Source organism: Aspergillus nomiae, assembly GCF_001204775.2.
Source record: "Aspergillus nomiae NRRL 13137 chromosome Unknown contig00390, whole genome shotgun sequence".
Taxonomy (NCBI): domain Eukaryota; kingdom Fungi; phylum Ascomycota; class Eurotiomycetes; order Eurotiales; family Aspergillaceae; genus Aspergillus; species Aspergillus nomiae.
Window position 1 is genome coordinate 1 of NW_015378445.1, and position 25251 is coordinate 25251.

At 47.9% G+C, this 25251-nt stretch overlaps 4 protein-coding genes across 4 annotated transcripts; 1 reads left to right on the plus strand and 3 right to left on the minus strand.

The window, feature by feature from the left end:
* Window positions 1–482: 482 nt before the first annotated feature.
* ANOM_010570 (homeobox domain-containing protein) lies at window positions 483–1754 on the plus strand (the record flags this gene model as incomplete). Its single annotated transcript, XM_015555826.1, has 3 exons — window positions 483–775; window positions 848–1525; window positions 1584–1754. Coding segments are annotated over 3 exons (966 nt in total), but the record flags the coding sequence as incomplete, so codon positions are not given.
* A 4907-nt stretch (window positions 1755–6661) lies between these two features.
* ANOM_010571 (uncharacterized protein) lies at window positions 6662–7321 on the minus strand (the record flags this gene model as incomplete). The annotated part of the gene is made up of 1 exon (XM_015555827.1): window positions 6662–7321. The coding sequence occupies one exon, from the start codon at window positions 7319–7321 to the stop codon at window positions 6662–6664; it is 660 nt and encodes a 219-aa protein (XP_015402903.1).
* Window positions 7322–9042: 1721 nt separating this feature from the next.
* On the minus strand, window positions 9043–11379 carry ANOM_010572 (FAD binding domain protein; the record flags this gene model as incomplete). Its single annotated transcript, XM_015555828.1, has 3 exons — window positions 9043–9331; window positions 9384–11299; window positions 11376–11379. 3 exons carry the CDS (start codon window positions 11377–11379, stop codon window positions 9320–9322), a joined length of 1932 nt encoding a protein of 643 aa, XP_015402900.1. The 3' UTR covers window positions 9043–9319.
* A 10803-nt stretch (window positions 11380–22182) lies between these two features.
* On the minus strand, window positions 22183–24113 carry ANOM_010573 (putative GABA permease; the record flags this gene model as incomplete). Its single annotated transcript, XM_015555829.1, has 7 exons — window positions 22183–22617; window positions 22699–23024; window positions 23078–23479; window positions 23532–23614; window positions 23674–23787; window positions 23840–23910; window positions 23961–24113. The coding sequence occupies 7 exons, from the start codon at window positions 24111–24113 to the stop codon at window positions 22183–22185; spliced, it is 1584 nt and encodes a 527-aa protein (XP_015402901.1).
* Between the last annotated feature and the right edge of the window lie 1138 nt (window positions 24114–25251).

A 25251-nucleotide genomic window follows, 5' to 3' on the forward strand; every position in this document is an offset into this window, starting at 1 on the left:
GAGAAGGAAAAATGAAAATGAAAATCCGAGCAACAACTTCTTTCTTTTTTGGTTTCTAGTTTTTAATTTATTTTTCTAAAAGAGAGATCTGATCCACTTAACCCAGATCCAATTGTTGAGCTTGCCTCCCTCCCTACCTTGCATAACCTTGGTTCAGCTGTCTCCATCGTCATCGTGTGCGGCAATGTCAAGCTACTCTTATTTCAGCTCCTGGTAAGTATAATTGTATTATATTACTTGCTCGCCCATGCCTCCTCTATTCCTCTTCAAATTCTTTCGAGGATTCCTATCACTATAAGGTTATCTTTTCCGCTCGTCGTCGACAATTATCCTTCGTTTTTTCTCTCCAATACCTTATAATTCCCCCTCCTTTACATTCTTCCATCACTCTGCCCGCAGTTTCCTTCATTCCCCGGAAACTATATCGCCCATTCCGTAACCACCCACACTATCGCATCTCTGATCTTAACGGCGTTATTCGCTGAATCCCTTCCCCATAGCCGAATAGCCCAATAGTTCGGGTTATATATATATCGTCGGAGCCGCAGGCCGGCTATACTGTTGTGCGATCATTCATATCCCCGAGCCTGGTCTTCTTTTGTGATTACGCAGTAAAGTGTGGTTTTCGCCTATCCATTCGCATACCGCGCCCTTACGACTGTTCCTTTCTATGTCCCAGCCCCGTGATCTGGGCAAGGGTTCTGAGAAAATGGCCATCTCATATGCGAGTGGGCTGCCGGCCGATCATACTCAGGTCCTTCCCTCCTTCAGAGAGGTGAGTTCAACCATCAGACCCGGATCGAATTTAACGCATGTCTTAATGTAGTGACTAACATGCCGTCATTAGCTACTTCCCCCTCACCTTCACGATGAAATTGAGTCGACCTCCTATCTTAGTGCTCGGCAACATTCGCGCGAGCGTCCCGCATCAACAACCCGTGATATGACTTCCAACCCCAGGCCTTTATCTGGAGATTTCGGTCATTTTCAGCCCCAGCTGGCCCGGAACACACCACATTACCCTTCCCGTGGTCCCAGTCCTATTCTGCCGCCTATCAGAGATCTTCAACAGGGATTGAATGCGTCGACTGCGCCTTTCCCGGATTCCAGAGGGCTTTCGAGACCGGATCCCTTTGGGCCTACCACACAGGAGCTTCGGGGGAGACCTGCCGCCGCGCCTGGTTTCTCTTCAACCAGTCGTCCTCGGCCAATGGGTGAGAGAGGTGGCACAGATGCCTACAATGGACCGACCTCCATGCATAACCAGATGGCGTATCCTTACCCAATGGCCTACCATAGCGATTCCGAGCAGACTTCCCCACAGGGATTGTCGCATACTCAACCTTCAAACTTCGGAATTTTGGGCGATCCGATTGACTCCAAGAACAAACGTCGGCGGGGGAACCTGCCCAAACCAGTTACTGATATCTTACGTGCCTGGTTTCACGAGCACTTGGACCACCCATATCCTAGCGAGGAGGATAAGCAAATGTTTATGACCCGCACCGGGCTCACTATTAGCCAGGTAATTATATCTAGTGCCTGCAGCTCATATCGTTGTCCGTACTAACAAGATCGTATAGATTAGCAATTGGTTTATCAACGCGAGAAGGCGACAGCTACCTGCTCTCCGGAACCAGATGCGAACTGGTGGAAGTGATCTCGATTCCCAACGCCAATCCCCTTTTAGCGATGTGGACCATGCCTCCTCAGAATCTATGCCATCCCCCAGCCAGCTAGCCTCGGCGAGGTGAGCAATCATGACCGCCTACAACTGTTCTGCCTCGATCGACGTTGCCCTCATCGAGCCTTATTTTATCCGGAAACCCTTGGCTATTCAAGGAAAAAGCCGACTCTTTCATTTTTCTCTCATTGGAGCGCGGTCACGAGGCATATGCAGTACATCATGATTTATGGGACAGAGGTTGTCAAAACCGAATAGACGTACGAGATCAGGTTGACGAATCTCCTTTTTCCGACTTTAATAATTTTTATCGCTATCTCTACGACCCGAGTGACATCGACGAGATCATCTTGATACCCTCTACCGTTTCACTAATCAATTCCTACCTTTTGCATGAAAGCAGTCCGCAGTGGTACGAGCATGCGCTGTGACGCTTGGGATTGATTCACACCACTCAAGCCACAGGACTTCTCTTTCCTAATTTGGAGTTCCTATAATTACTTACACATGATTGATTGCATTCGAGGTGTTTGGATCTTCCTGTTTTGGGGTTTTCTGCTCTTTACAAAGTAGCTGGTTTTCCGTTTTGTTCATTTCTTTCCTTTGTGACGAGATTCTGCCAATGAGGGCGAACATGAATGACATTCTATGTACAGTATCGCGTATGGCTGATAGCAACATACTTAGGGCTAGACTGTTTTTTTTTTCTTTCGTTTTATTTTTTTTATCAAGGCTTTTGGATTTGGCATATTGTTGATAGACAAAACGGAACATTGGTTAGCCAATATTTAATTGATAGATTGGAAATGACTGTTTCTGGAGTCAATTGGCCTGACGAATCCTTTGCAATCTTTACCCCTTTTCTTTGTCCCCTACCCTTTTCTTTTTTTTTTGAAGGGAAGGCTTGATCCTTTCATAAGCATTACCACGGTTTGCTTGTCCTCAATCTTGTTATCTTACATTTGACCCCGATGGCAGGTTACCAGAACGTGCGACGTCGACTACTATTCTAGTAACAACTCCGGTTTTAAAAGTGCAGATCCTGTCAGATTCCGCCCAGGGAGGAGGTGGCAAGTAAAAAAGACTGAATAATCAGGGCGATCTCGATGGCGCGAGGAATGACCATGGGAAGACCATTGCAACCCGACCCGTGGACCTGGAAACGAGGCCGGAACACACCGAGCGGTGACGGAAACCGCGCTGTCACCGCGTCATGAGGACCCTAAATTTGGTTCCGGCTGGGCGGAGCAACTCGATTGGGAGCGCTTAAATTGCCGGCCTCGTGGCCCGTTCAAGATCCTTTCCCTCACAACAACTGGGGCTGCATCTGAGAGTCGGTCAACCAGGACTCGTCGTCGTATGTGGCTCCAACCGATCTCGGTGTGTGGCTGGGCCTGGCCGTAGAGGGGGTGGCGCTGTTCATTCTTCATTTCCAGCTGGACAGATACTGTGTACGAGGCATGTCGATCGATCCATCAATGACCGATGTCAGTTTGCCACCTCACCTTTTCGATAATTAACTTATGCAGGTCTAGCTCCGTTGGGCTTTGCCGGTTTTGGCTTTCTTTCCCCTTCTCGTGTTGCAGTGTCAATGCGGGCTGCAGGCGAGACAGATGAGGAAGGACAGCAATACTACATTTCCGACCTATGAGGATTCCTGACCGTGACATAGAGGATCGATCGCTCATGCATGAAGCATGGGGTTGACAGTGGGAAGCCAGTCGGGATCTATCCGATCTATCACATGGCGGTGAATGGCCCTGTGGCTGAGCAGTTGTGGCTCCCGCCTCCCGGATCCGGACTTTCTTCGGACGAAGATCCCCCATCAAGTGATTTGATGTCTATGAGATCGAAAGAATGCGGCCAGCGATGATAACGATCCGGGCCTGGCCTAGGGCTGGGAAATATGTACTTTGTAACTGAAACTGAAAAGGTCTAGGATAGGGGGTATCAACTGAATCACACCATTGGGAAAGGAAATGACTACACCACGAAAAGGTCCAACGGGCATGCAGGTGGAGAAAAGAATAAGCTGGTAATCGCAGTTGCCAGAATGATTATGATTTACGGAACAAAAGAGTGATATACTAACAAGGTAAGTAGCTTTGACCTCAATTCACCGACAGCAGTGCTAGTATTGACATTGACAGAAACCGGTACACCTACATCGACAGGGCAGAAGGGAGACTAACAAAATAGGAAATCGGGCGTATTTACTAGTTGACCGAGAAATTCCCCCTCGGGCTGGACCAAAACCAGGAAACCATCCCATCTGCACACCCCACCACCGAGACGCCCGCAGCAGATCCTCCTCTCTTACCTGGAAAGAAGGATCGCCAAGCCGCGAAAACCAAGCAACTAGCGTTTCCCGACAAGTTCTTGGGGATGCGACCCTGGTACAGTGGGAAGGGGTGGGATCAGAAAGAAATCGCCGAGCAATCCCGTCCCATCCCTGCCGTCACGCCGATAATGAACGAGTCCATAGGTCGTAGTACTGCCGGAAACAGCAGTGTCAGCCTGCAGCGCAGGGAACCGTCAGTGCACATTAGTTGGTACGTCGATGGCTGGAGAGGAACTTTTTTCTGCCAGGTAGGTTTTGGAGAGTCGGTAAGGATCATGCAGGCCATCAGATCCACTCCTCACTAACCTCCATCAGTTCGTTACTCGATTGGCACTTTGCGATAACTAGGGTAAATACTTAATTAAGACAGAGGAGCCACGCACCAGCCACTCGAGGTGGTTAGTGCGATCCACCCGTTGTATTTATTTATTTATTTATTTATTTCTTTTTATTCGATTGTCAATTGGAAAGAAGTCAATCCCTGTTATTTTATTTTATTTTATTTTATTTTCTTTTTGGCGTAAGTTCACCATGCATGCAGCTAATTATTCCTCCACCCTTGAGTCCAATATACCTTCATGTCGATCGACCCCAGAAAACCAACCCGTCAACATACTATCTATAGGATCATCGCAATCCCGTCAAAGCTTCTCGGACCGGTGACTGGGTATAAAAATAATAGTAGTCTCATGCCTGTCGCTTAGAGAGATCGACACATACCTCACATCGTTAATTCAAATATCTGAAATGCAATTCCTGGCCAATCGCATCGCGTGGAACTTAGACCCAGCATAGCAATTGTCAAAAGGCCACCTTCGATACCCAACGTCCTGGTAAATAACCCGCTCACGTTAAAAGTCCGCAAGGGAAGATACCCAGGTAACCACCCAAGGAGGATCATACCTTTTTTTTTTCTAAGCGATGGACTATCTACGCCCTTGAATACGTGATAGCCAGAGTCCCTGCAGTCTCGACTTTCAATGACTCGCGAATTCCAAATGACAGTTTCATTTTGTATTTACTATTTTACTATTTTAAACAAGAAAAGAAAAACCACCCATCTAACAAAAATAAAATAAAACAAAACAAAAAAAAAAAGATGCAAAATGTCACCATCCACCCCCACAAACCAAGTAAACAACCACCACACCACACCGATGACCCTCCATTCAAAAATATGATCCAACACACCAACTACTCCCAAACAAGCGACCGACATTAGTGACCACCTGCAAACTGCGCTGTCACGCCGTTCAGATTTCTACCCGATGCCTCCCGCATCCCGGTATTCGGGATTTGGCCAGGGATATATCATATGCAGGACGTGTGCTTGTACGTGCAGGCGTCGAAAGCGGCCGTGCGTTCGCAGCGAATAGTCCTGTTTCCTGTCCCTCTTTGCTTCCTTGTATACACGTACATACCTACATAACATAATTAAATTACTAGTTTACGTACGATGTATCTTACCTGAGTTACTTTGCTCTGGTTTGGGAATGGTATGGTATGGTATGTATGTATGTATGTATATTGAGTAGGGTTAACTTTGGGATTGCTTTCTTGCATGGTGGTGTGCTGAGTTGTGGGTGTCTGTGCGATGGTAGTATCTGGGTCGCTAGCTAGGAGCTAGTAGCTAGTAGATAACTTACTTGGGCTCACAGCCTCAGAGAGGCATGCTGGGTTGAGTGTTGCGTCATGGTCTGTGTAAGGCTGGTCGCTTTCTCTTCTGTTTCTTGGGGTGTTCTTTTCCTGCTAGTCAGATATAGGGGGTCTGTGCGGTGTGCCTTTCTCTCTCTCTTCTTCTCTGTCTTCCTTCTGTATGGTTCTACTTGCGCCCGCTTTGGCGGTGGGCGAGGTGTATGTGCAGATACGTACGGGTTGAGGTTGGGATCGGGCTCTGCTCTGTTTTCGGGCTCTGGTATATGTTGGTTGGTTGGGTAGGAGGTTGTTGTGTCTAGTGGGTACTGTGGGGTAGTGAGTGAGGTGTTGGAGCGAGATAGAGGAATCTATGTGCTGTCCTTGGAACTATGCTTTAAGATGTTTTTCAAACGGCGTAGAATGAGCTTTATATGTAATTGTGTTTATGTTGTGATATTTGGTTGATGTTAGCACTAGGACTATTGTCGGTGGTTGTATACTTAGCTCCTGCTACGAGATACTCATGCGTGTCCAGTCTTGACTTACTCTTCAGGCTATGGAAGTCTCCGGAGGATGTTTGTCAGCTACTGAGAGCGTCCTATTCCTGTGATCATGGACCAAATAGTGACTATATCAGGCTTTCGACACTGCTACGGTATATCTATACTACTGTACATGCTACTGTAGTTCAGGATAGGTCACTGACAGACGGAGGTAATAGCAATGGTTTTAGTAGTCATATTTGAGATTAACAATTACGTACATGCATGCTCCTGAGTCAGTCTGAAATGACAGAAGAGACATACTCAATAATATGGAGACTTTTCTGCTACCGTCTTTCCGCTGTGCCTTTATCTCTCCGTTGAACTGACTAGCCCTAACGTTCGAATATGAGCCGAGAGCTCCACGACTTCCTCGATACCAACAGTTGAACAGCCCTGATGACTGATATCCAGACGTGCCAAAAGATATACCCCTCCCCCCCAATCGAAACCCCACAATCAACGAAACCCAAGAGCAGGCTTCGTGTAAACTCGACCACCATGCTTAATTTCAATCTCACGAAGATCATGACAAACCATCTGCCGCAGCTGACATCGCACGTCGTCGAACGTCGGCTCCCCGTTCTCATCATCCCAATGAAAGGTCGTACCGTACTTCAGACGGTTTTTGAGCGCCCAAGCCTGATATCCAGAGTCCCGCCGGCCAAGTCCACGCTCCAGACCACTTTCTGCATTCATACGACCCCAACCCAGGGTCTCCGGGATAAGCTCATCCGCCATATCATTCTCACCCCCATCAGTAGTGATATATTCCTCGTCATCAATGACCGTCTCCATCTCGCTCTCGGGGTCAACATCATCACAGTCATGCTCGCTCTCGGACTCAGGCTCACTCAACTCCTCATCCTCACTATATTCATCCCCCACGCAGCCCCAGAACCCTCCTCTCCCGCACTCACTCCCATCCCCAGTCTCATACCCCTCGTCCACAACAGGGTTGACCTTCTTGAGCTTGAACCGGTCATCGCCCCCAAGCTGGATAACTAGCAGACACTCATCCAGGAACGTGGCCATCTTCGCCCACCCCCCGCGGTCCGGGATGCCATCGGGCATCATGGCCCAGAAGGTATACAGCGAGGCATAGTAAACGTAGCGCATATTGAGCGGATCGGATCAGGTTCGCAAACCAAACCAAACGAAAACTAAACTGGACGGTGATGTCGGATATCGGGTGAGGTTATATATGCACCAGCCGATGAATGAATGAATGTCTATGGTAAGTCGGTTTCGAGCAGAGAAGGGGGACGTGGTGGATAAATGCTTTTGTTTTTGGTTTCTTTGTATGACGGTCCCGATTATCTCCATACAGCCAGAAAGAGCGTCCAAAAATAAATAAATAGATGGATGGATAGATGGATAGATAGGTACACCCTCCAAAGGATAGATAGACAGGACGAGATTCGGTAAAGATGGTATCTATATCTATCGCCTTCGACTCCGGGACCGCGTCTCGAGATGATATGATATAACTCCCGCTACCGGCGTGGATGCATGCCTGTGCCGGGCTTGTGATTGTTTGCTGCTGAATTGAATTGTGGTGATTGTCCGGGCCCGTTCTTTGTGAGTCTCGGCGTGCGTGTGGTGAAGGATTTGGTTTTGTTGGCGCGGTGATGTGCGCTTTGTGGTTTGTTGTGTAGAATGGCATTGTGGGCTTTGTGAGGGGGTTCATGGGTTGGAATTGTTTTCTTTTTGAATTCTTCTTTTTTTGTGCTGGTGTACTCTATGGGGATGGGATGGGATGGGGGTTGGACATAGGGGTTGTCGGACTATACATATAATCCTGGCCGGGGTTCTGGGGTTGGGCTCGGGGTATGAGGGATATACGGTTGGTTTAGTGGCGTAGAGACTATAAATACCCAATACTATGCCTATGAAACCGCTTAGTATATATTATAAATAGACTGACTGAAACTTGACTATGCCATCTCTACACCAGACATACTCTACCCGAGCATCAAAACCAAAGCAACCGCAGCAACACTCATATCCAATAGCCCGCTCAAATACTAAACCAAACGCGGCTTCAAACACCCTCGATATACAATAAATGACCCTCAGGCCTAGCTAGTCCTGCATGTCCAGTCCTGGAAAACAAGACAAGTCTGGCTCTTCTCTTCCGTCGACCATGTAATCGAATGAGTGGATGGCGTGCCGGGTTCTTCGTCGCTGGGCTTATCCCAGACGTTGGTTGATATGACTTTGGATTATATATAGGTCTTCTTTGTTATGTGAGACTGGGAAGTGAATGGTTTGATTGTAGGTCTGTATCGTGGCTATATATAGTAGGTTGGCCCTAGGGCTTGTAGGGTTCAGTTATAGTTTACTTGATGTTTTGGTTAATCAACTAACATTATATCACTTGTTACAGCTTATTTATTGAACAGATTGATGTTTTGGGATTATCTACAAAGAGTTATTAGGTTTACTGCTCGGGTAAGAGAGCCCTGGTTCGTGGTTAGGGGTTGATATGCGTCCTGGCTACTTAGGGTCAGTGTAGGGCACGCGGTGACCTTGGCTATCTGGTGCGCTACTTGGTAGGTTCTAGGACCCTCAAGAGATATCTCGTGGGTAATTGTGGTCTTTTGGTAAAGAGGACTTTGTATCATCTGACCCCTAGAATAGGTGCCTAGGATGTGGAAAGACAGGGTACCGTCCGCCCTACGAGTTTACCAATGAAGGTTTCTTAATTTAGTAAGAAAAGTTCAGGTTTACACTACTAGAGGCCGGTGCAATGTGTGGAGTTTATGTAGGTATTGCCTTTGCCGTGTACATAGATCTTTGAGGTCTTCATATAGAATGTCTCGAGTTGTAATGACGAAGTTTAACCCAATAATATGTCCATTAGGTATTGCTACCAGATAATCTATGATGTAACAACCATAGTTTTGATAGTAAGAAAAAGCCCGGCTCAACCAGGTAACCAGAAATCCACCCGCTAATATCAACCAAACAAAGAATCACACAAATGTACGCAACCCAAAAGTCCGAACATACATCCCAAATGCATGCGGTAAACCAATATACCAGACCCAAATAATGTATAAACTGCCGAGTTCAATCCAGCTCGACTGTACTTCGAGAAAGATATATATGCCATCACCAGGTTTCCTAGTCTCATCGTTAGTCATACATCAACAGCAGAGAGATCGTTATCACTTACAGCAATGTACTGGCCAGCTTCCTTCTTGTTGTCCCAGAACAATTTGGCCTCCTCTTCGTTGAGGTTGCCCTTGGCCATAGCCACATCAACGAGAGCAGCCTCAACGCCCTCGCCCATGCCCTTGCCGCTACCGCAAACAAAGACACGTCCGTCCAGCGCGTTGATAACGTACCAGACCAGGTCGGCTTGATGACGGACCTCTTCCTGGACGTACTTGCTTTCACCGCGACGGCTCTGCACCACGGTTCGGACCTTCTCCTCATCGACGCCCCATTCGCCGCGATAGAGCTCGTCCAGCAGGGAATCACGCACACCTTGCAGAACCCACACCTTGTTGGCGCAGTTGGCCGATTGCAAACGGCGCTGGACGAAACCACGGAAGGGAGCAATTCCCACACCAGCACCAATCAGGAGCATGGGGCCGTCCGAATGGAACCGCTTAGCCAGTGGGTTGGCCATCAGGCCTCGGAACATGGGGACATAAAGGTTGAGAGTCGATGGGTCGATGCCCTGACGCTCTGCCTCGACCACTTGTCGTGCCAGCCGCTCAAGATATCCAGATCCTACACCGGTTCGCAATCCGCCCTTCCAGTCATTGGACTCTGCCACACTGACAGCAACTTCAACGAGACGGCGGGATTGGCCATCCTTTTGGGCGGAGGAGAGGAGGGGGTCCTGAGAAAGAGAGTAAAAACGGGGCATCAGGGTGTTGAGAACGGAAAGAAGATGGTCCAAAGGTGGCTGAGAGGAGGGGAATGCGTGTAGGAGTTGAGACACGGAGACATGAGAGGCGGTACGGAGATCACAGAAAGCGCCTTGGCCCTGGGCGGAGGCGAGGAACATGAGAATCTTCTTTTCGTTTGGCTCGCTGGCGTATTCACCCAAAAGACGGAACAGTTCCTTCGAGGGTGAGTAACTCTGGATATCTGAGCACCAGTTCAGGAGCTCTCTGCGCGTTGTGATCAATTCACGGGCTTGGTCATCACCCCAGATAGTGGGCCATCGGCCCGTGCTTGTGCGCACTATAATCTTCTTATCACGGATAGATTTGGGAACTCCAAGGCAGTTGAAGATATCGTTGACCTCCTCCTCTTTGTTCATCGGACACACGCCGATTGCACCGCCAACAACGAAGTCCACGTTGCCACTTTCCGCAGGGTAGTCGGTCACGTCGATGTCGAAATGGTAGGTCCGTTTCTCCGCACCGCTCTTGGTGAGTTCTCGCGCGTGGTGCAGGGGAGCGCGGTATACATTGTACGGGGGGTGGGGTTGGACGAAGGGAGGGGGGTGATCCTTTGGTCCAAGTTGCATCTCCACAGCCGATGCAGGGATCGCTGCAAAGGATACCGTCTTTGCGGGGAGGTCAACAACACCGGTGAGCTCACTATCCACCGTCAGGAGATCGACGTTCAGCTTGAGAGCGTCATAGGCCTGATTCTGAGGTGGAGTCACAACGATGCCGGAGACAGGTCCGTCACCTCGGATCAGGGGCTGGCTACGGCAGCATCCACCGCCGCAACACAACGGCTGAATCTTCTGTGTGCCTGGAGCGCCAACATTTTGCAGGACTCGTTGCATATCGGCGGCATTCTGGGAGATAAGCACGGTCGAGGCTCGGCGTCGATGGCCGGTGCCATTTTCCTCTGACTTCTCGGTCAGGTCTTCAGCGTCCGACTGAGGCTCAGTAGGAACAGTCGACGGGGATCCCGAACTAGGAGTGCTATCGGTGTCCACGGACGAAACATTGAAGCTCATATCCGTCACCGACAGTGACCTCACCCCGCGAGGTTCTTCTGGCACCGGGTTATCCGGATGCGAGGTGGACGACACCGGAATGGCATGGTGATCGCCATTGGGAGTATATGAGGTCTTTGACACCGCCGTGGACCTCGGCGGTGGTGAAGGAACGGCATGTACTGTTATAGCAACTCAGGTCAGCTATATAGTCCGGAGAGTCAATTGGCGATAACCGCCAAAAGGTGAGCCACATACCCATTGTGTCGGTACGTAATTGATACAAGAACGGGGTGATCACTTGTCGAAACAAGGGTACTGGCCAGATCAATCGAGAGCCGGGAACCAGAGACGTGGTGATTGCTTTTCTGGGGACGGGTATGAATTTATAAAAAGGATTGTGCCGAAGAAAGGGGGACGACCAAGCCAAGCGATTGAGGAATGGTCTTAATTAGCAAAAGTGGAAACGACAATGGCCGTTTGACACCGGCAGGATCAGGAGAGCAAATCGGAAGAGTGGACGGGAACGAGTGGGATGAGGTGGGAATTTGTTGACTCCTCGTAGGCGGCACCGGGTGAATGGTTCCGCTATGTCAGCTGAGGGTCGATCATGCAGAGCAGTTCTTCTTCTCTTTTTCTGGGTGAAGAGGAACTTCTGTCAATCAATGCGCAATGTGGATGCGAAATGGGGTGAAAGGGAAAGAAATACTGTTGAGGGGGGGCGCTATCACCAACTTGCAGGACTCGCAAATCAGATAAGGAGTGAAATAAGAATGATGCGAAGGGGAAACAGCCGGAAGAGAGAAAAAATGGGCACACACTCTCGCCACATCGATTTCATTCGCGGTGAGGAAACGTCATTACACTGATCGTACGCGGTGGTAACTTTTCCTTTACCCACTTTTCGCCTTCCGGACGACTGGCCCGGCATTTCGCCGTCCTCCTTCATCCTGCGCTTTCATGGCTGAATGGCTATCCATTATACCTGCCAATTCCGCTGCTTACTATCTCTGTGGGATCATAGGAGGAGAGAGATCCCATCGTTCACGCTCTAGATGTCCGGGGAGCTGACAAGTGTTCGCCAGATCTGCAGCTAAGCGGAATATTTTACTCTAGCGGGGAAATAGACGCAGTCAGATGATCGGGAAAGAGCGGTATAACCAGCCGTGTTGGAAATTACTTTCATTCTCTCCTGGTTTGCATTGATTGGAATTTGGCCTTTCTCTTCGCTATCTTTTGTTCTCTTTCTATCTCTGCTGCGCTGTGATGAGCAATGGCGGTTCCTCTGTGACCATACGACCGAAGGTACCGGTCTGTAACGGAAGGGTAGCCGAATAGATTACCGATCTAATCTGATCCGGCTGCAACCCATCCCTCTTCGGCGGCCGCCCTCGGTTAAGCCGTCGTTCAAGTGTCCTCCACCCGAGGCTGGATGCGTGACATTCATGGTTCATGACTGAATGTCAAGGGGGTTTCATACCCCTTCTGACAATAATATCATGCTTATTATTGCTTGCTAATGGAAATCACGGGGGTCATATGCCTCAGTCACAGACTTTCCTCCATTCTTGGGGTGAGTTCTGTGGATGCACGTGATCCACAAAGTGATGGATCCGGATCAGATAACTTAGTGGATGGCGCCGTTCTTCTCCGAATCACCCCACGCCGGAAGCAGCCAGCACAACCTCCTGAGTTCACAGGAGAATGTGCTCTGAGCCGTGACACTAGATTCTCGGGGGGTGTCCTCCGTGCCCGTGCTCAATTCTCAATTCTCTAAGCTATGCTTCTAAGTCCAAGTTGCTCCTCTCCGTATTCGCAATCGCGTATTTCTCATGATTGCCATGTCCCGTATCAATCAAAGTGGGGTATTCGCCGATGTCGGCGGCTGGATCATATCAATCAGATAGCGACTTAGTTTGGCTATGAAGCTATTTCTAGATTCCGGGGTTGCTGGCCGTTTCCGCTTATGGTATCGAGTACATAATAGACACACACTTCTGCTGCAGGGACTCTCACTATTGCTGCTCTAGCTGCGCGGCTGCCAATCAGACTCCCCCAATGGCCAAACCATCCCTTGGGTGCGCCCGTTCATGCCCAACAAAATGGCGCCTCTGATCTCCTCCACTTGCTTCTTCAGGTTTCTGGAAGGTCAACAGATTTTCCAACGTTGAATCTTTCGTCAGCGGTGGATCAAATTACGTTCATCTCTAGATGCGCCTCGCTATGCTGGTCTTATAAATAGATTCTAGGCCTGCCCCTTGTGGATGATGCCCGTATACAGATGTTGTGTTCAGTCGCATATCGAGATAACTCCACTAATTTATAGTGTGTGCGGGAAACTGTGCACAGTACCATGGATATCGCAAGTTGCGGGCCCCTTCGATGCTCGCGTGTGATCTAGGTATCGACTGGGTAAGGAGGACGGCGCTGTTACGAGTCATCCTGAAGCGCCCGGGTTATCCCTGTTGCGGCTTATCTGATCCTACTAGCAGGACCGGCCGTCTGGGACAAGACAGGCTAAGCAAGGGTGGTTCGTTAGGCCCACAAAGAGCTCTCCACCATCAAATTTCTTCCAAAACTGGTGAAACGCCTCAGCCGATTTGCTGCCCACTCGACCTGTTGGAAAATTTCTCCAGCCCCTTCTCATCATGGTCCAGCAAGATGACTGGAACTAAATAAGATAATGACCTGTTATATTATGCCCTGTGGGAAGAGACTGGCGTATAGTGGTCTATAGAACGAACACCCTTTAAGCTTCCCAAATTTTTCTCTAGTATCTCCGTTCATTTCCTTTCAAACTCGAATGATCGACGGTGCTACAAAGCAAAATCCTCAGCCGACGCCACCATGCGCAATGAATCCTGCATCCCAGCCGCTGGCATCTGACGGGTATCCTACCTTCCTCTCAATCACATTGGCGATTCCTAAAATAGAGCCCCTTACGATGCAAACAACACTGAAGATTTCCCACAACTGTTCCACTCCTAGAGCACATGTAAGATGGAAATCCGATCCCGTCTCATGCCCTTACGGTCAGGCCGCAGAAGTTAAGCTGAGCCTTCGATTTCAATTCCCCATTGGCCACCACCGGTTCGCAGCGGTTTCCGGACAATCCAAATAATACGCAGACCATACGGAGCGTTAACAGAATACGATCGCCGACTAGCATCCAGGCTAGTATTACGCCAAACAGCCTATGACAGTTCTAGAACTCGCCCCAACTCCGACCTACACTAGTGCTCTTAGTGTTCTTTAGTGAAGCTGCAAGTGCTCCACGTAATTTGTTTCTTCAAGAGGGTTTCCTTGGCCTGACGAGACTCGGGTTCCGGACCCGCGCAGGCGACCTGCCAGTTTTGGCTCTTTTACTTTTGTAAGAAAGAGCTACAAAAGTACTGTACCTTAGCCCGAGGGATCGTAGAGCTCGGTAGATATATACTCCGTCTTCTAGGGAGGCCATTCATCCTTGGCGATATTTCGAATATGACGGACCTGAGCGCGTCCTTGGCTGTTGCCACGACCTTGCCGTTCGACCTGTACGGAGGGCCCTCTGTAAGTTTTGGGTATTGCTTTTAGTATCAGTCCATATTGCTGCCCAGTGAGAATGCCTATGACGTCTAAATCGGCACTCGGTATCCGACGTGCGGCCGTGACTCTCGGTCGTTGCCGAGCCTCTCCATCTACCGAGCGTTCAGGCCTCAATCATCTACTCCGCGCGGGGTACAGCGTACAGCCCCCGTTAAGCTTTAGGTACAAGAAGCGTGACGTGCTTAAGGCATTAACGCTTCTGTTCTGCGCTACTCCAGTCAGGTAACTCGCCGAAGTTTTGCCTAGACTTAGTTGACGTAAAATGTTCTCCAGGATCTCTCTTCTCCTGCCTGATTAGATTCTACATGACATGACATATTGTTCCGAAAGGATAACCGTACAGGGTTTGGATTTCCGATGTACATAACATGATTATAGTTTGAACAGCTCGGATATCTGCCGATGAGCCTTCCGATGGATTTCACCAACCCTAATATGTTCTATGCCTGACACTTGCCACTTCATCGCACACGTCGGTCCCCACCTGTATCGCTTAGGGTAGGTGGCTTTCCACCCCGCATCGCTTGACAGAAATGCGGAGTAGACGATACTGGATTGCCGATCTTACGTTGCTGAGGGACAAAAAGGCAATTATTTCCTCAGGAGTTGGTATGGGCGAGGTGGGGTTGGGACCCTTGTGTGGTATCGCCTCTAGTAAATGGTTTGGTTTACTCCGTCGTAGTTGATTTGGTATCCTATACCAGTGTAGTTCAGAGCGTAGACTGTTTGATAGTCGGTTTGTGTCAGGTAGCCTTTTGCTCCTGTAGACTGGGTAGTGATGTATATTTAAGAAGCCGTGATGCTCTTAAGGAAATTTCACTTCGGGTATTACAATTGATTAAATAATAAAGTAAACTTTCTTTTCTGTGGTTATAAACGCTTCAAGAAGTTTATTGCTCGAAGGTGATAAGGATAGATAAGAAGTTGAGGAGATAGAAGAGAAGGAAGAACAAAGAAGTGAGAGGTAGATAAGTGGATGAAGCCTGCTCTCCCACTGTGGTCTAATCAAGTAGGTATATAGTGATGGACGTACCCATAGCTAGACATATCAGTGACAATGTAAAGTATTCATGTTGATATACGGGACCTCACCTATATAGACAAGCACTGGTCGTCCTGGTTCCCCTCTGGCGTCAAAAGGTGTGTCCAGATCAACTAAGGCGTCCACCATTCCTGATATGACGGACACACCAACTATTGAATTTGAGGATGAGTTATCGGCAACATACAATTCCTCCTCGACTCGGCCCTCCCACCTGCCCATGGTTCCCCATCGTCCTATTCCCTAATACGCATCCTCCATCTCAACATCTCCCCCACGGATGTCCTCCATGGGGTCTTCCTCCCCCTCGCCCCACCTGTCGCTGTCTTCCGCATCCCCGTCTCCCATAGGAGTGACGATAGTTTCGGGCTCATGGCCGTCTCTGCAAGCATGATTAGTCCCCAAATGCTTTGTACAGGTTCTAATCCACAAAGTGGAGCTTCCAACCATAGCATGAGTTCTACTTATTCAGCTGTATTACAACTGCCAAGATTGGCATTGTAATAGTAGATATAGAACAAAGAAAGACTGACTTACTCAATAGACATGGCCATAGCTGTAGCACCAAGGCTATCACGACGCCTCTGCATAGATACAGAGCGCTCTCTGTGTCTGGGGACAATATTGGGACGAATTCCTTCCTTATAGCTGTCTTGCAGTCGTCTTGCCGTCACATGGTCCATTGCCTCCCCGCCATTTAGGATTCTGATAGATAGATGTACCACAAATCAAAGCCCTTCCTGCCAGATATGACCATTGTATTGTTTGTGATCTGCTAAAGTAGCTTGGAATTTTGTTCGGCGTTCTGTTTGACTTGAAGATAGAGGCTTTTATAAGAAGCAGTCGATTAGTTGAGAGTCTTTGGAAGCATGGCAGAGCTTCTCTTCTTTTTGTCGAGATAGTGACGATTCTTGTTCAATCAAGGCTTCACTCTGCTTAGCGTTCTTAACACTAAAACGTAGCCTGCCAAGGCGAGTCCTTCATAAATTAGCCGAATACAAATTTTGATAGTAGCCATACACTCACATAGGAGGAAGAGCGTGCTACGGTTAGAGTAGATGCCTGTAAAACTGATTGCCAGAGTTCCTAATCATCATCTAAATATGAACGCACGCCTGCAACTGCGCGAGAGCTCATAGGGGTGAACCCGAATTTTTGAAGTTTGATCTACCGATCTTTGTAAGCTGAAGCCTAGCCTAAACTCCGCTCTTTGGAAGTTTGAGACTCAATACCATGCTGCTGGCATGTGGGGGACTGAGTTAACATATACAATAACGGCCATGTTAAGTTGCTTTTCCTGGCTATCCATGCCGCTCCTTTCTGCTAATGGATATCACCCGACAAATGCTTTACCTCCCTCACACATACAGCCCGCTTGTGGTTGAGAGGATACAAATGGAAATGTCCTTATCACTCACTCTTCAGCCATTTCACAGTAAAGGATAATTGTGACCTGGAATTTCGAAGCACATGATTGATGCTAGATGTCTTAGTCTCGGCCTGCTGCCTTTTGTATGTGTTTAGGTTCCATTTTAGCAGGTTGAATTATTAACTGAAAGTGCTGCTGTAGTCGCAGCAGGAAAGCTAAGTTGTAAACCCAGTGTAGGAGTTTCGTCATTTTCAGTATCAAAACACTGTGATAGCGTTCAAAGCTTTTCGACTTCAACCTGGCCTGTCTCGCCCAATTTTTCAGCTGACTTTCCCAAAAAGACATCCTTCTCTGCCGCCTTGAGCGAGGCCCTCTGTCCAGATAATATTTTCCTGACTGGTCCACGAAGACTCTGATGGTGATGCGCACATCGTCCATATGAGGCTGAAATAGGGATGCCAGTGCTACTGAATTAGTAGACAAGCTATCCCAACTATTCAGCACTAATATGGCAAAGCAGCTAGCGGACGAGGAATGGAGTATGCTTTGCTAGGTTCGGTCATATCAATTAGGTGGAAACACCTTGTTGGAAGATTGGGCGAATATATCAAAGGGAAGCTTTTCACCAACGAGCCACTCAGGAGTTGACGGACTTGCGCCATCCGAGGCACTATGCCAAGGGCCTGGATATTGAGATGCTGGTGGGGAACAATGGCCGGTAGGGTAGTTCTGAAGAGTAGAAACTGCTTATAGCTGACTCTAGACGCGGAATGCAATTTCAAGTTCATCCTCAGGGATTGGTTCTTTACCTTGTACTTCCGAACGGTTTCTTTCCACTCCCTTTCGGTCTCGGGCAATACGCTTCTCGCCATTGTGAGAGTGGGAGCTAGCCTGATCAAGAGGAATGTTATCAAAAGTTAAGATGGGATCTGGGATGCAGTGTTGCTTGGTAGAATGAGAAGTAAAGGAGAGAAGGAGCAAAAAACAAGAGGGGAGGAGCAACAATGCATAGCCAGCAGTATCACAACGATGATAGAGAATATCCGAGGGAAAACTGGCTTCCCATCTGGTTAAAGAGCATATTCTCCAGACGTCGTTCGAATTGATGAACACCCCAAGCAAATGCATGCCACAGTTCTGATGATTTATCAACCAGGTGTGCCATTGCTCGATGCATATCTACCATAAAGAGTGATGATTTGCTAAGTGATGAGGGAGAGAAATAAGGCCCATAAAGTCCAGACTGGGCAAGATACCTCAGCAGCAGATAATGTTGGTAGTTTCGACGAGATTACCGGTATTTTCTTTCTGCTAATAGGTATATGGTGTAATCTCTCATCAATGGGCATTCGGGGCTTTTACACATTGATGACTAGAAAACGGTTTGATGTACCATTTCTCCTCGTATGTAGTATGAAAGCCCTTAGTCTCACGCTGAGAGGTTTATAAAGATCGGTCTGTCGGCCAGTCATAGACACATGCACAACGAAAAGAACAGAAAGGCCCCTGGCGAGGAACGTATCGAAAAAACCCGAGAATTCTGTGATTTCGGCCCCAGATTGTTGAGCCACAAACACCGTCAACCATAACCTGGTTCGAGTTTTGACCCATGTAGTCCTATTGGCATCTGATCCGTATTTGCTCCGGTTCATGGGTGTCGTAACTAGGGACTCAAGGTTGTCATAAAGAAGACTTCACCTAGGAAGAACAAGATCTCGCAAAAGACGTTGGTAGTGTGAATGCTTTTCGGCTCGCAGCGTTTCTGTCGAAAAAGTACTGAAGTGTGAGAGGCGTGTGGCATGGGCGTCGTTCTCCCGCGTCTTCTGCAAAAGATCTCTAAGTATGGTGATGTCAGCCAGCCATAAGCATGACTGTATCAGATCTATGCATGGCTGAAACTGCCATGAAAACGAAGAAGAAATAATAAAAAAAAGCAAGTGCTGGGCTGCGAGTTGAAGCCGTGGCATAGTTCCTAGCAAGCAAGTAGACACAAAGATCCGAAAGACGTCCAAAGCTATACAACTTTTTTCCACTTTGTACCTTTTAATCTGGATAAAGAAGTCGGCGCCGGCTGATGGGTCGAATAGATGTTTAGGCTAGTAGCTTCAGATAGAAAGACGTATAGCATTAGCTGCAATAAGAACACGATGCGCAGGTTCATCACAGCAGAGCCTTCACGAAGATACGCTATCAGCCCAGCGAACTCAACATTCGTGACTTCTAACTGTTTTCTTCTGAAGATCTCTTCATGTAGTTTGCCTGTGAATGAAGCCTGAAGGCCAAAGGATGGTAGAAGTCTGCTATCCTCATCAACAGCCGCAAGCATCTCAACGACTCTAGCATGATAGACATACTGCCTAGTCACAAGATAGTTATAGCGGGAGTTTCAAAAATTTGGTCGCATATTTTGCAGGAAGTCGAGAGAATACTCCAAGGTATCACTAAGGTTACGGTTCGGAAAGGTTTCTGTGAGTCTCATAACCTGGCTTTGACTATTCGCAGGAATTTGAAGATAACACATATCGAACTAGTTCCGAACCCATGGATATTGGTATTGCCCTATCCCTGTAATCAGAAAGGGTATGACGATGCTCGGGGTTTTCGTATGGTCAGGTCACTAGAGCAGAACACACGTCATGTATAAGATCCTGAGATGATCTAATACCCACTGTATTCATAAGTTCATGTTAATATTGAAGGCTTCGGTATGGGAGGTCTTTAGTCCTTCCAAGCTTTGGTGGAGCCGAGCTACTGTTAGTTATGAGTCCTAAGTCAAACTGACTTCTGGCAAACTCAGCAGGAGATCGAGGGCTTCAGCTTGATCTGGCTCCTGTGCGCACACATTAGCTTAGGCATATTCAAAAGATAGAACCACAGAGTATAATACTCAAAGGACAACAAAAGGCGATGGCTAGGGGCTTTCAGTATGGCCGCAATGCTCCTTCATCAAAGCTACACAAGCATTAGATTCGGTTCAAGTCTGCGAGCCACAAAATCGCCCATGTTGCAGTGCTAACCCATGGGATATAGGCGCGTAGCCTACGGAGTTCGTTTCTTAGTCTTGAGAGTGACTGGGCTCGACAAGTCCCAGCCCATAAAGTGGGGGACCTAGGCTATCCAGAATAATGTCCTAGAGAGTATTGTAGACTAAATCGCTACCCTACAGACCTTAAAACCGGTAAGGCAATCCCAGTGGCAAGGCTTGCGGTTGTTGCTGTCAGCATCCTCTAGATGCTTTGGCTTTTTACCGACACCGGCTGGTAGTCATAAGGTCAGTACCGTATCCCAGTAGCATCCACAGGTGAGGTGTATTGTTGATATCTGGGGATATTTTCCGGTTTCCAATCTGAGAAACTTCAACATGTTTTGCTCGATGTCTGGGTCGCTAGATGAGGATTCAGGAAAAAATCAGTAGGAGTTCCTTGCTCCTTCGCGGTTGTGTTGTAATTCCTTTTAGTTTCGATGCAAGCTCATAACCATTGGATGAAACATAGACTAACAACCACCAGAAAGCCTGGCTTATCTTCCCAAAACAGACCCAGTAGTTTGTGAGGAAAGTGGTGCATTTCGATGTCTAGGAATCCGTGTTTCGATACAATTAGTCAGTTTGAGCACGCTGCAAGGTGTAGCGCTCTATCTCGCCGCGGGCTGGGAGACACTTTGCAATCTGCGTGTTGTCCTATTTGATGAGTAGCGTCTGATGGATCGTCTCATATTTGCTGTCATTATCTGATCATGTACCCCTTGCAGTGTACAGATGTATCAAATAGTCATATGCGGAGGCCTGGTCATACTCTTGAAAAAGATGGTCACGGCTTGCCATGCCCTGTTTGTTTTCTGTATATCATCACCGTAGTATTTTTCTCAGACGGGAGACTGACAACAAAATGATTGTTAGAATCCGGTATGAGGGCAGATACCCTCCAACAGAGGTGCAGTGCACATCAAGGTTACGCCTAACATCTGAGAGACTGGTCAGCATTAACTATTCATATCTGAACCTTGGGGAGAGTGGACCTCCGTACAGGGTACTGTAGGAATATAGAAACTATTCGGATGGAGTTTCCAGGAGTGAACGAGGAGACTTCTTTGAAGTATTTAATTTCCGTGGGTTTTAAAGTATCATCCAGTTTAGGATATCCCAGATTTGCTGGGATTGGTTTGAATCCCAACGCAATATCACTACCGAGTACTATAGTAGGTTAGCAATGAATAAGGTCTACCAAAACTCAGCCAGACTTTTCTTACAGTGCTGTTGAGATGAAGACTCACGATGTCAAACTGGATGGCGATTGTCGGGTCTGGCTTCAAAGGCATTGACTTGGCACCCCAGGGATGCTATTATCACCGAGGATCCTGTCGACATGGTTGAGGGCTAGGACGTCCAACTTGGAGATAACAGGACCCATCTCTGCTAGGACATGCTATCTTTTTTTCTTGTTTTCGATCGTTCGAAATTTTGGCTTTCCTCTAAGGAATATATCCCTATAGTGTTGGGACTTTCGACCTTCATGTCTTTTTCGTCGGCAATATAGATGTTCCAATGTTTTGAGAATTGCGACTGCCAGTTTTGTTCCTCAAAGAGCGGAGGATTTGAGGAAGTATGAGTAGAATTGGGGCTGGTTCAGCCTTGAATGGGGAGCTGGGTATGGCTTAAACGCCGCTTAGAGCAGGTCGGTAGGGAAACCCACCAAGCTCAGTGGTAATATACTCCCTAACGTTGCAGTATTGGGGATCACTACTAGGATCCAGTATGTTCTAAGACTCATGGATCCCAATTGGTAGGCTTCACAATGAAGAGGCAGGGGAGGTTAAAGATAGAAAGTGGACTGGACTGGACAGAAGCTGTGGGCTGGATGATATAATACGAGTTCTGGGAATCAGACAGTGGTATTACCTGTTTTACAATAGGGGAAGAGATCGTAGACAAGATTCAATAGAACATATTCACAATCCCACAATTCATGGAGAGATTTTATTAACATTGAGAATACTGTACATCAAAATATCCCTGCTGTAGGATATCGTATAATTTGCTGACAAGCCAACAATAGTCAAGGCTATCCAGGTCAATCTCCCCTATTGACGAGCGCCACTGGTGCAATAAACTGATACTTCCCTCGAAGCATATAATAGACTGATGCAGAGCCGATCACTCCCACATACATAACCGCACTCCAATTCATCGTCTTACTATCAACAGATGCACTGAGGGGGAAGAAAGAAAAGACGAAGATTGGGAATAGAAATAGCAAAGATGCAATATTGATGGCCATACCGAAAGAGCCGAGAGACCATCTCCGCGGCGGAAGCGGCTCGCCTTGGATTCGTTTGAGAATGACGCAGCCAATAGAAAGAATGTAGGCAGACATCAAAGAGGCAATAGTAAGGGACACTATGGCCTGAAGAGCGACGGTGGAGCCAATATTGATCAAAGAGAGGAGAATAGTCACTGCAAGAGAGACCATCACTGAATTCAGTGGGATATGCCATCCCGGTGTGACCTATTTCGAATTCACTCTGTCAGCACATCATAGTCTGGCTCAATGGAATGACATCCAGTTCTGTTGTTGATGGTAACATACGTAGGAGAAGAAGGATGAGAAAGGGAGCCCTCCATCTCTCGCGAAAGACCACAGCTGCCGGGATGCTGTTGCCACCTCCGTGATTGTACTGGCCGTCAATGTCACTATCAAGATTGCGGTCATTGTATTCGCTGCTGTATAACTATTGGTAGTGTTGTAGAATATTTGTATGAACGGAAATCCAGTCGGGGTGGCAAGGATACTATCAACATCGCCCATCGTAAAACAAAGCGTAATAATCATAATGAGGCCCAAAATACCATTGACACCCATAGAGGTCATCATTGCTTTGGGCAATGTGCTTGACGCGTCCTTAATCTCTTCGGCTGTTCCTGTAGCTTAGCTACTTTGCATATACAAAGGAAGAGTTACCACTTACACATATGCACAGAGCAATCATATCCGATCATAGAGGTAATGGCAGTCGACAGGCCGACCAGTGTCGCAGTACCGGGGCTATTCCATCCTCCCCCATTGTTGAATTCAGTAAAAACAGCTTTGGGGTTGTTGCGGGGAGCAAGCACCCACAAAGGGATGATAATCGCAAACAGCCCGATGACATGAAGGATCAAAATCAAACCTTCTACCACGGGCAAGTTCTTAGCTAGAAAGGTATTAAAAAGAATAGAAAATGTCGTAATAGCTACTACAAATAGGGTGCCGTGCCAGCGTTGAAAATCATACGTCGAATCGTTGAGCACAATCAGGCCTTGGATGACGGTGCCAGCAAGAAATGCAATGGATACAATAGCGCACTGCCATCCCATTGCGCAGAGCCAGCCTAATGTCGTCAGTTACTTGATGAACTGAGGATGGGCCTTGACATCGAGTACCAGTAATATAACTTAGGAACTTCTGGTATTTGCGAGGGGCGAACTCGGATACCCAATGATACTGACCCCCAGATGTCGGGGCCCTGTCAGAAGAAGTCAGCTTGAGCCCCATGAATAGTGATGAAGCGACCATAGAGCATACATTGACGCCATCTCAGCTATGCTGGCAAATACAAGGGTGAACCCTAACGAAACAATAATAAAACCCCATATCAAGCCAGCAGTCCCACCGTCGGTTAAGCCGGCACTCAACAACCTGGCCAGCAATTAGTTATATAAACAATGCCAGAAAGACCAGGGAAACATACGTTAGGATGACTTCCCACGTAGATATTAATGTGCAACCGAATCCAACAATCGAAACAAACCGGAAATTCCTCTAAGCTAACGGTGTCAGTACTATACATGGATCGACAAGGGCAGACTCACCCGCAGAACTTGGGCTCGGCCTAATACATTCATATCTCTCTGATCTGCTATGGTACCCATATACTTGGGCTCAACAAGGCCTTTGGAGGCATATCCAGCCTCGGAGATGTTGAATGCCTCAACTTCATGTTTAAGATCAGCAGCATGCACCATGGCGCAAACACCTCTAGATTTGCCGATAGTATGTAGGTCCAGTTAGTACATGAGGGTCATTCAGGAGTAATGGAGGAGATTCTGTCGTAGTAGGGGTAAATTCCGTTGCGTGCGAGGGGTAGCAATTGTTTTCGCCAAACGAGGCTAGAGCAATATTCTTGAGTTTGCGGGCCAATATGAAAGACATAGTTCCAGCCATGTGGGACAGCAAGATTCAAAAGAAAAAGGCGGAATGTATGAGCTCGTCATCGCGCGCCATGTTGTGGCATGTTGATCGTTGGGTGCCGACTATCATTTCCAAGTCAATTTCGCATTTCGCGGGCGCCTTACATGTGTCTGCGTTTGACCCCTCGAGTATGTGTTTCAAAGATTGTCAGCCCCTTCTCTTGTGAACAGCTATCCACAGAAGTATGCCGCCGAATATCATCCGAAGCCCAGCGTTGTTCAGAATAGAACCTGCTGACGAGCTTTTCGGAGAGAATAAATGCTAATTTCCCCCACGCCCAAAGTTGCATGTCGGGTGTCAGCTCATGTGTGACCGTCGGGATTGTTATTAATCAAAGATTGGCCATTTTGGGTGTTTGCGTGCGTCGACTATCGACACAGTGGAAAGCCAAAACATCGATCACGAGCTTTACCGCTTAATATGGAGCCAGTGGCGCTGATCGTGCACGGAAAGCCCCCTTGACTGAGCTTAAGTGGGAGCCTGGACCACACTGAAACGATCCTCCACGAGCAACGCCTTACATACCATACTTCGCCAAACAGCCTCTTCCTCCTGACATCGATTTCAAGACAGTGTCGCTCTCCGGAACCTAGTCGGCACCCCCGAACTCAAAAGGAAATAGGGAGACAAGGGTCGGTCTTGGCTAAGGTTTGTGCTGATATTTTCAAGGATTGACTGTCTGAGCTTGCCAGAACCCCCGTTTGATTCTGTAGATCTGATTCGAGCGGCGAAGCCCAATCGCAATTTCTGCGGGTGATCGACGAGGGTAACCATGTCAGCTGTTAGGCACGATGCTTTTTCGCGGGTCATCACATATCCCACCCTGGCTCTGACGCCTGGTTGGCCCTAAGGCTGGCCAGAACGCATAACCGAGGAAAGCAGTAAAAAGCAAAAAAGGAGTGGTTAAGAAAA